The sequence below is a fragment of the Glossina fuscipes genome, unplaced genomic scaffold (assembly GCF_014805625.2).
Source record: "Glossina fuscipes isolate IAEA_lab_2018 unplaced genomic scaffold, Yale_Gfus_2 112, whole genome shotgun sequence".
NCBI lineage: Eukaryota > Metazoa > Arthropoda > Insecta > Diptera > Glossinidae > Glossina > Glossina fuscipes.
The window spans coordinates 8,379,406-8,391,414 of NW_023998455.1; the positions used below are offsets into that span (position 1 = coordinate 8,379,406).

The window sequence follows — 12,009 nt, forward strand, 5'->3', positions numbered from 1 at the left end:
AATAGAATTAAATTAAATTATTGTTATATAATTTGATTTTTTTTTTTTTTTTTTTGTTTTTCTTCAGCAAAATATTGTGATATTTACTAAGAATAGTTATGCATATATATATTCACTTATTTAACATTTGTTTCAACTGTTTCTCACATTTTTTTATTTTTTTTTTATTTTTATTTTAAATAACAAATACTTGCCAGAACTTACGTAAGCTATAGACGAAGAACTTTTACTACTAATAAATAATGATTAAATACATTTTGCGATATGTAAGAGTTTTGTCTTTAGTTTATTTTGAGTTTTTTGTTTAATAATTTTTTTTTTCTTTTTTTTTATCAATTGTTTTGAAACAATTATCATAGATACGGCATGCTATACTTTCCTCCTTCCTTCTGTTGGGATTGTGTGTAAAGATTTTCTTAATTTTTTTACCAAAAAATTATAATAATTTCAAGTCTCTAAAATTATCGTCTTTTTTTTTTTTTTTTTTTGTTTTTTCTTTATATTATAATTATAAAAATTTATAAATATTTAATTTGAAATGTTTTTTATATAATTAATAGCTGCGGGGCTTTTTCTTTTGCTTTTGCGTTTGTTTTAATTGTCAACACTTTTTCAAAAAATTATATCTATTTTCAAATGGATATAGTGACACAAATATATTTATTATAAATTTTTTTAATTTATTTTTTTACTTTATCTTTTTTGTTATTTCTTTTTGTCTTGCGAATAGGAATATATTGAACGAATGAAAACCATTTGGAGAAATTGTGAAACACTTAGAGTTGGGGGAAAAATGGAATTTTCTAAACTCGTTTATGACCTAATGTAACATATATGATACACAGCTGCGTTAAGTCGATTAATTCGTTTGGTTTCTTCATATATTTTAGACATTTTTTTTTATTTCTGGGTTAAATTTTTTTTATTTTCAATTATTAATTAATTTTTTTTTTACCAAGTTTATGTTTTTTTTCTTTTTTGTTTTCTGTATTAGTTGAACCAGTTTTGCTTAAGTTTTCATTGTTCTTGATGATCCTGCCTCTGAATTTTATTAAAACTATTTTAAAGAATAATTTACTTTTTTTCAATGTCTATCGTTTAATACACATAAGAAATTTGAAAAAATTCAGGCAAAGGCAGATAATTCTCAACTATAAAATTAAAGAAAGTAATAAAAAAAAGAAGAAAAAATTAAAATAAAAGAATTATAAAACTCATATAATATAAATATAAAATACATATATAAATATAAAATAAATGAAGAAGAAATAAAAATAAAAAATAAATAAATGTAGTTTTCTGCACACTTAACTTTTGTTAAATATGAAAATAACATTTACGGTTTAAACATAAAATAAAATAAATTAAATTGCGCGTGCATTTTTTATTTTTCTGCTTTTTTCTTCATTTTTTGGGAGTTTTCGCGCAAACAAGTATTTCAAGTTTAAGCCTCGTTTTCTTAATGGATTGCTTTTTCAATAATTGTAATTGTCGTACGGTGTGCCTAAGTAGGAATAAAAACTGGGATTGATGGGCTGAGCATGGGCATAATAAAATCCAGAAGCCGGATCTGGCGCTACTCAATCCAAGAAACCAGTATTGACTAATTTCTCCAAGAAGAACTTCACGTCACCCAGTTCGGAGTCCTTGATGCCCAAAGACTTCAGCATGCCCAAGTCACCGTTCTCCACCGCCATGAACACCGAACGCAGATGCTCCAAATCGGATCTAGAAATGAATTTGCACACAACGCAAAAATGTAATCCATTTTACAAATTCTTTTTTCTCACACCAACTGCTTGTTGTTGTTGTTGTTGTGGGTGCTCGCTAATGTGTTCGAATAAGCGAAAAACTCTTTTCGAAGACACTTTTATTTTTCTTTTACTTTCTATTTGCTGTTCAACTTTGGTATCGGATTTGAATTCTAATTTTTCTATGTCTTCTCCATATTCGGTTTTTATTGAAAAAAAATTAAATATTTTTATACACAACTTATGCATTTTTTTAAAAGATTAAACTAAAAACTATTTGTATTAATTCGCAATTAAGTTTTCATTAAATATTTAACAAAAAAAATAAGGACCTTACGGTCGGGAGAGACAGGCCATTAGATACTGTACAGCACTTCGCCTAACGCAATTAATTTACATGTTTTGGCGAGAATGCACCAAAAACTACCCATTTATTTCAGGCGAGGGCATACCTTTCATGAAAGCCCCTACATTAGACGTGGCATGGCAAAACATGACGTCGCATGATCCAAAAATAGCACATTTAATTTACTTCCTGAAAATTTTATTATTTTTCCATACCAGGTTCCGTAACAGAGAAATGGTAATTAGAATTTCTCTACGTAGAAGGACCCATGTACGTGTTGGGGCCTTATGCAAATTCCCTGTCGTTAAATTCTTTGCTAACTTTCTAGTATGGACCAACTTTCATCATATAAGATACTGAAAATTAACCCTGTTTCTGAAGGGCTTGTTATTCCTGAGACATCTTATATGGAGCGGGGTCTAAGAAATAGACCCACGTAGCTCAAACATGATACACTTAAGTTTTACGTCAAGACCAAATTTATATTGGACTTATTGCCAAATAAAGCTTCAGTTTTCGTAGGAATACCTATGTGAGAGAGGGTTCAGAAAACTCGTACCGTTGCATCAAAGAATGCCATTGTATGAAGTTTCATTAAAATCTCGGAAATTGCGACCTATAGGATAATCACAACACACAATGCATGAACAGACATCGCACGAACAGACGGACAAACAGAAGGGCAGATAGACAGACAGACAGGCGAACAGACAAACTTGTATATGATAAGCCCATCTACGTGTTACATAGGCACGAAGCCTACACCGCTTGCGGTACAGAGTATAATGAAAATATAAAAATGTAAATAAATTACGTAAGCAGTGATTTTGAAAAAAGGGATAGTTGTCATCATCGCGCAGAGTTTTTTGGACACCTTTCAAAATTTCCCACGGTTTTGATCAAACGCACACACGCAAACAAATCACTAGACGGCGGACTTTTGTCAGATATATCTTGACATAATTTGATTTAGTTCTCGAAGAAATCTCTTGGTTTAGTTGAACTGTTTTAATGAAAGCTTCATACCTCGTGCGATAACTGATAGAACAGACAGACATAAGTATTTTGATTGAGAATCTGTATCCGATAGGGGTCTCTTTTACAAATGGAAAGAGAACTTTTGTATACTGGCCTTCTTCGATAGCGGAGAGCATCGTCCGGTGCATCCGGGCTATATGCACCTTCGCTATACAAGTAAAGCAAACAAGTTTAACGAACAACGAGTTATGAACGAATAAAATTAATAAACGTCCTATGAAGCGGATTAGAATTAATGGCGGACAATGGGTAATTGAGCGGGTAAATGGTAAACGTAGTTTATACAAATCGTATTGCATTCGTACAATTATAATTGGTTGATTATAATTAATAGAAGTAGTTAATTATAATTAATTTTTAGTTTTTTTCTATTTTAATTATTTTTTTTATCATCATTTCTTTTAAATTGATAAGTTAATTAATTAATCGCTAAAGCGAGCGGTGTGGGGACAGAATTCAATGACACAGAACCAAACGGAGCAACGAAAATTGGATTACAAGTCCGAGCATTTCGAATTTAGAAAAGTTAGTAAAAACGCCTTCATGACAGGCAGACCAGTATGCGAGACTTTACCGTATTGTCTTGAACCCCACATCTCAACATTCGCTTGCGAACGTCAGACTTTCAATTATGCTATCGTTTGAAAATGCTTTCTCATATTTTCTCTTTACTCTGCGTAAATTTTTATGAAAACTTTTGTACCTTTTATGCAAATATATATTTTATGTCTGGTGCTTACCTCATCAAATGCAAAGCAGCACCGAAATCTTCAATTGTTTGCGATTCACTTAAAGCTATGGCCACTTTTTCCACACCACCCAACGGTGACAATGCATCGCGTGCCTTACTACCAAATAACTTTTCCAAGTAATTGGGGCCGTGTGAGGCCAAAAGGCTTTGTAGAAAAGATGCGGTCTCTTCAACGGGCGGACGTTTGGCTACGAAAAAATGAAAGCGAATAAATAAACAACAACAAGTTTTATTAGCAAAAAAAAAAAAAGAAGAAGAAATTTTAATATTTTAATATGTTAAATAACTTTAATATCTTCTCGCAGAGCTTCCATCATCTTCGAATTAGATCCTTAAGCTCTTAAGCTCGCTACACCTACCTAACCATTTACTATTCAGCTTAAATCGACTTTAATATAAATATTTAACGACTGTATTATCCACTCAGTTAGTAGGTGATAGTTGTATATGTATTTACGTTAGTATCTCTCTCTTTAATGCGTTTACATAAACGAACACATACATACGCTGTAGAGCGTTCTTTAAAGTGCAATTTGCATAAGCAAACATATTAGATGACTACATACATATGCTCGAGCATGATAATATATTCCATTTTACATGATTACATATCTACCTGGTTAACCTTACCTAGTGGTAATAACAATGCCTTAACGGATATACGCGCAGTGTAGTATCTATATCTTCATAAGTATAAATTATAAGCAACATTGTTAAGATATAAGAAAATAAGGGAAGAGAAGCGCTCTTGTCATTTCTACACAAGGAAGAGGGACATAAAATAATTTAAATAAAAACTGACATGAATTCTTAAAAAATGAAATTATCATATGGAATTTTGAGAAGTTTTCCAGAAGACAAACATAAAAACAGATGCAGCAGGAATGAAAGACACCGGGAAGAAGACAGAAAGAGAATTAGATATTGCCTTGAGAGTCTTACTAAGACTTACTAACGCTTAGCGACGTTGTACTCTAGAAAATCTGGTTAGATGAGAAGCAAGTCACACTGTCATTTCACGTAGTACTTATAAAGCATGGTTTCGACACAACACGGCACATATTTTTTTGATTTATGTTATATCAAAGCTTAAAAAGATAAAAAGTTTCAAATAATACGGTTGAAATACAGCACCGTACAAGTCAAACGTATTAGGCAGCAGACGCCTGTATACGAAAAAATGGCAATTATTTGACAGATTACGTTGTGTTTTCAATTACATGCAGAGAACATAAATCCGTTGGGTGTTTTACTTCAAATGAAAACTATTCACAGCTGACTTCTTCGAGTTGCTATCCACCCTTTTAATATTAAAACTGTAACTCTGCTCCGAATTTCTTCACATTAAGCGTGAACTATTAACACATTTGCAGTGTGGTCCAAGTCAGTCTAAAGTAGACAACAAGTGAATATTTCAAATGCTTTTTTTGTTATGTCTTTAGATACTGGAGTAGCAAACAAGGCTGCGAGTATTTTGAGCCACAAAGATGCTGAGAAGCTTTACATTGACTTAGATCATAAAACGGCTAAGCAGCTTAGAAAAAGCTTAGCAAATGTATACGTCTGTGTGCATATACCTGAATATATAAAATGTCTCTGTCTTAAGATTTGAGATTTTGGAACGGATATCATATGCAGTACCGTGCAAGTGTTGCTTCCAAACACAAGTAAAAATTAGGAATAAAATTAAGTCCTTAGATCTTTTAGGATTTTTTACGCAAACACAAAAGGATTATCATCCAATATTCATTAAATTTTAAGAAATTTCTTCGTTTTGAGGCGAGACTACGCCTTTTCCGGAAAGCAAGAAACTAGGAAAAATTAACATAGAGAAAATTTGGTAGTCCCAACTCCTCAGCAAAACTGCCGGATAACTTCATTGCAAGGGAATCCAGTAAACGGAGTCCATGTCATCACAAATTACAGCAACTCTCTATGATACGCGCGAAACATCTATTCCAATAACATCTATTAAAAGATTTCGACTTTCTGTGGGACTAAGAGGGCGGAGTTGCTGCTAAAAAGCCAAAATTATCATTATATTTGACATAAGAAAAATAAACTGGAATGGATAAGGGCGCATAAGAATTGAGAGAATTGGCAAAAGACGAATGGACAAGCGTTCTTTCGGGTGACGAATTGAAGTTTGATGATGAGTAAACAAAGAGAAAATCAAACATTAAATACAGCATTAATTCTCTAAATGAATTTTGATGTGATATTTGTTGGTTTTTTATGAATTTCACATTTAAAGAAGAAATTTTCATTTTTTCCTCCACTCGGAGAGCTGGTCACACACTGAAAGACACACATGTCTGAATATTAAACAACAAATCCCATCGGTCGTAGGACACTCTAGCAAATTGTTACACAATCTTCTTGCTACAGTAAATAAAAAATCCGGTCACACATAAAATAAATATCAAAATAACAGCAAAACAATATGTTAAACAATCATAGCACGTGTGTGTGTCTGTGTGTGTCTGTGTGTGTTGTGTATGCGTATAAACAAAGCTTTATATTACACAACTGTTGCACACAGCTTGAACTTGTCAAAGCGTATACGAATGCAATCTCAGAACCAACTAAGCCAATGCAATCAAATAAATTGCAAGCAACATATGGTTGCAGATGTTTACTTATTGCCGTCGCGTTGATTGTGTTCCATATGTGTGTGCATGTTTATTTTTCTTGTTTTCTTGTTCTCCTCTTATTGCATATTTACAGGAAAAAACTAAAGCAAAACAGTGAAGCTTGACAGCTACAGAAAATATTGCGTTCTATTGATTAGTATTCTTACGATTGCTGACTTCTCTCTTCATGTTTGCTCTTTTTGAATTATATTTACTTTGGTTCAGCTTGCAGCAGAAATATGTTTTATATAATAATATATTTACGTATATTTATAAAGGCTTACCATACCGCACAACCATATCAACAGCCTATGCGATGCCCTCCTTTAAAGTAAACACGATTTGATTCACTATATCCTAAGGATGGCATGTAAAAGACTCTACTAGCCTTGAAGAGTGTTTTGCATACCCTTCACCTAAGAATGAGATGAACATTGATTTTGTGAAAACGTTTGCAACGCTCAGATGAGCTCTTGATGAGCATCAAATTCTGAATCGATTTAAACACGCCCCTCTGTCCGCCTACCCGCACGTGTAATAATAGTAATAAACATTACTCTGTCCGCAACAGTGACAAAAACACTGAGAATACTCGCATGAAAGTTAAAATTGAGAATCGGCCAAATCGGTCGAAGGAGGCCGCTAGAGTGCCACGTAAACTAAGAACAAACCTCTGTTTGTCAAACGGAGAGAAAAATTATATCACCATTCATAGACTGCAGCGAGTAAGTGTACAAAAATTTGAAAGTATGTTCGATGGGCGATGCCGTAGTGTCTGCACAAAAATGGGAAATATTCATCACGCTTGCGCAATATCAAACTCGTGTATCAAGATTTAATTTTTTTCAATATCTTTATAACGCTCGGGAGCAAGCTTCAAAACCCCAATAACATATATAAATTGTTGGACAGTTTCAAATTCGAAATGCCCCTAAGTATTGGCGTCTGTTAGTCTATTCCTAGTCTGTCCATCTGTCCGTTTGTCCAACTGAGTAGTATCTACGGTACATGTTCTCTCTTCAAACCCGACCACATCTATAGAACCCAAACTGAGAACAACTTTGCTTTCCATATCTTTTGCTCGTTTGCTCACAAACTAAGGCAGATAGATATACGATACAAATTTCAACAAAGCTATTCTAGAAAAATAGAGAAAATCAGCCGCGCCCACCCAATATTATAAAGTGTGCAAATTTATAAATTTGCTTAACGGTGATGCGGAAATCCGACAAGTCTACTATATGCCCATCTCTTGTTCACCCTTGTTGTGTTCACTGTTAGGCGGATCGTTTTGCGTATTGAAATTGTAGTGGAACGATTTGCAAAGCCACAATGTTAGAAATTAATTGGGGCATAACCATTAATGCATCGATTGACATCTACTCGTTCATATATTAATAATTTAAGCAGAAATAACTCAAATTATTGCAGCAAGAGTAGATAGCCGTTTGAAGTACGAGTGTGTGTGAAAGCACATACTGAGCGCAGCTCCAGCTCATACATTTTTCTGAGCCGGATGTGTGCGCAGAAATTCATGTTTCAGAGATTCTCTTGCAATCGACATAATTATAATGCGTAGCAATAAATTAGTAGTGATGTCTCTGCAAATTGAAATTAAACGTGAAATACATAACACGTGAGAAGTTAATCTCTTCATAAAATGGAGACTGAATGCTTTATGTGAGTAATAATTATTTCTTTTTATACTCCTTGTGATTTGTTGGTTTAATTAATTTCTACCTTTCGAAGATAATTTATATGCGGTTTTCAAATCAATTAATCCGGCTGCGTATGTGTGTTTGTTAAATTTATTGATTCTTAATTGTTTTCTTTAGAACATCTCTGAATACCTACCCGCTGTGCATAGCCTCATATCCTCATCATAACCGTCTGAACAGTCGGGAGCACCATCACATAGATATTGTATTGATATGCAATTACCATCTCCAGGGCATTTGAATGGCTCGTAAGGATGACAAGCCTCTGAGTTAAACATGGGAGAGATTAAAAGAAGAAAAAATGTTAGTTTTTTGTATTTATTTAAAAAGTAAGAAATAATTTCTCGTAAACTCTCTATCTTTAATAAAACATAAAAGCAATTGAATCATTTATTGAAATAAAGGAAACGCTTTCATTGAATTTTCTTTCAACGCCAATTCATTCACTTTTCGCCTTCTCCAGCAATTCCCTAAACGTTTACTGCTTCTATTACATCAAATAAAACTCAAAATCTATTGAGTAAATGAATGAAGCACTCACTCTTTCAACTTTGTATTGTTAAGTACTTCTTCAGAAATGATAATAGAGCAAACAAAAGAAAAAAAAAAAAACAAAAAAAACAAATTGGAAACATTTCTAATAACTATTCGTTAAAGAAATTTAATGGAAGAGCAAGTCAGCAAAGATGGAAGTCAAGCATACGATGAATACGGTTTACTCACTTGGCTTGAGTCTTTGATCTTTTTTACGTGCGAAAAGAGCGGGTAGGAAAGACTACCTTTTGCCTTGAAGCGAAACTTTTTTTCGATATCATTAAGGTTGGGTGTGCAAATAAAAGTCGAGGTTTTCTTGGTTAACTTTGAAGTTTCTTTCGGAGAAATTCGTACAATGCACTTTGTTCAAAGCATTCCCTCCTCTTCAGGTAATTTTCGCTGTCGAATGGAAGCGTCTTTCGGGCAAACACTAGATAATTATATAGTGAGGCCAGTGTTTATGGGAAGAAGTAAGCGGAGAGGGTAGGACATCCCAGGTAGGATCTCGTTCCTAGACGAGTTCCGCTGTGTGGAGCTAAATTTCTTCATACTACAAACCCTCGATATTCTGACTGCTCAATTGCATCAACTATTGGACTTAGTATTACTTAGAGATGATTTCGTTTGATTGGAACAAACACCGCGCCCAGCTGACCATCTCCAGTAGTGCTTACCATCGGCATTATGGGTTAACATTGTCCCTATCAGACTTATTTAAGCTTCGGTTATTGGAGTACATCCAGTGTTCATCACTCGTAAGGATTGGCGACCCTATGAATTAATTAGTAAGTAAGTTTCCGGAAACTTCAATCTCTTTGCAACAAAGCTACACCTAGTCAAAGTTGTTATACACTAGGAAGAAGGCACCCACCGGTCCGCGGTATCCTCGACTCCAGTCGACCGGATTTTATCTACATTACCGGACCCTCTTCTGGTTTCGGCCGTGATATGAAAATAAAAATTGGTCCGTTAAAGAAGAAGGTTGCCGGCACTGTATTGTGACAAACTTTACGTTAACATATAGGTTAAGGGTAACACTTTCAACTGAACAAGTCACAGTTTTATCGCGTATCCTAAAGTACTAATTCCGCACCCTCTTGCTGAACCGGGCGAACATAATTTATACTCCCAGTAATAGTTAAGCGAGTTCTGTTTTTAAACCCAGAGATTGTATTGTTTATTAAACTATTCCTCTTGATTTTTACAATTTTACTTCTGACGGGCAAACAAACTTGATGGGATACATATATATGGAAAAAGCTGACGGTGCATAGATGCGAGAATAGGATAATTTACTAATGCGCTTTTATTAGCGTAAGGATAGAGCGAATATGTGATTTAATAGGACATATAAAAGTCGTAGGAACAAGTTGTTATAGTTTACATTACGTTCGCAAACTATAAAATCCTTATATGCTTCAATCAATTCGCTATAAAGTTTGATGAACCGTTCAAATGTCATTTTACATGAGTCAATAAAGTGAAATGGATATTGGAAAGAACGAATTTATTATGGTTCATAGTCAGTCAACATTACGCTTAAAATAAAACGAAACGAAATATCTTGTATTAAACGTTTTAAGATTCATTTGTTTTCATATCTTTCAAGTTTTATCTGTTCACTTTTATATAGAGCGGGTCGGCAATGGTTCTGCATTTGGTTGACGGCATTTGGTTCCGATAAAACTGAGTATTTTTTAATGAGAATTTAGACTAAAAATATGAAAGCATACAAACTCTATCCTTTTTATAGCCTGCACAAGTTGCACAAGTTGTGGTACAGGGTATCAAGTTAAGTTAAAACGATGTTTATAAAACATCCGATGGAATTTAACATAGACCCACCCACCTTTTGCTATACTAATTGAACCAGAATAATTTTCTGAAACGAACTAAGCTTGTCTGTCCATTGGTGGTGAAAATGCTTCGTGCGATACCGCTCTCTCGACCACTTACCATATAACGCCTTATTTGAAAAAGTCGTTGTCCGCGTGAGTAGCTTACTACGTAAGAATCGTGACTCTCATGTTAGGTTTCATGGGTTCATATGTGAAATGCGGTACAGTTTGCTTTGGGCGTACTCAGTCCGTAAAGGTATAACGCCTAACGAAAGGCCACACCTATTACTCTGCGGCCACCCCCCCCCCCCCCCCTTTCTTTCTCGCTGCCACGCATACGGGACATCCACTGAGTGATTGGTCATTATAAAAAAAAAAAAAAATAATTTATATATTCCTAACTACATTAAGTAAAGTGATGTCTTGAGTACAGTGTTTTTAATTTCTTTTAATTAAAAAAAAAAGTGGTTATTGAGACAAACGTTTCAAAAAGAAAAAAACACATTAAAAAAGAAGAAAATTATATTGTAATTAACTTTTATTTCGAGCTCCAATTTTTTATTGCTTGTGACCTTTCACTTGGCAGATGTAACACAAGAAGAAAATGCAATCACATTGTAAAACGCATGGCCTTCAAAGTGACCAGATCCCAACCAACTACTGCGCTTACTCGTATAAAAAATGCATAAGTACACGTGCACATTTTATCCGGTCTCTAGTTTGTTGCAATTTTCCAACGAAATTTCTTAATTTGTTTTATTTGTATTGACATTATTAGACTTCTTAGAGAAAGAGCTGGTATACTAGAGATGTTTAATAACATTCCCCCCCGGCAGCCAGTATATCGTTGGGGAGAAGACAGAGACAAATATGAAAAATATATTATTTTAATATCATATGAAATATGTTTTATATAATAAACGTGACGTAGATATCTTCTGCCAAGGCACAGATACAGAGACAACGCGTAGAGTTAGAATAACTATGTACATAAACACACATACATATGCGCATAAATATATCAGGAAAGAATATTTTATAAGAAATTGCATTAAATTTCCTTGTAAAAGCTATCCTATAATCAAATCTTACTTTCATTTCTATTTGAGAAACAAATTTGTTTGCAAATAAGTCTTGAAATATTTATATTCCTATCTCGTATATAGCAGAGCGTAACAATTTCATTATTCAAGTTGATGCTAAAATAATCGGAAATTAGAATAATTTACACTTACGTTTTCTGCATTTCTTTCAACTTTTTTTTAAAACAATTTTTTACTTATTAACTAATAAGTTTATTCATAAAAATGTCCCAGCTATACAATAGCGATGCTGTAAACAGGACAGACATTCGTAGATGAGCTCTGTATTGGGTAATGATCAAGGATCTATTTTTTGTT

General features: G+C 33.7%; 1 protein-coding gene across 1 annotated transcript in view; it reads right to left on the reverse strand.

The window, feature by feature from the left end:
* Positions 1-1,407: 1,407 nt before the first annotated feature.
* The window catches only part of LOC119639391 (IDLSRF-like peptide), a 38,498-nt gene continuing 27,896 nt past the window's right edge, over positions 1,408-12,009 (reverse strand). Inside the window, exons 2-4 of the mRNA XM_038036728.1 lie at positions 8,374-8,502; positions 3,876-4,074; positions 1,408-1,728 (exon numbers count right to left, since the gene is read on the reverse strand). Of these exons, the coding sequence (XP_037892656.1) occupies positions 1,581-1,728; positions 3,876-4,074; positions 8,374-8,502 (476 nt within the window). The 3' untranslated portion in view covers positions 1,408-1,580. The remainder of the gene's footprint in view (positions 1,729-3,875; positions 4,075-8,373; positions 8,503-12,009) is intronic.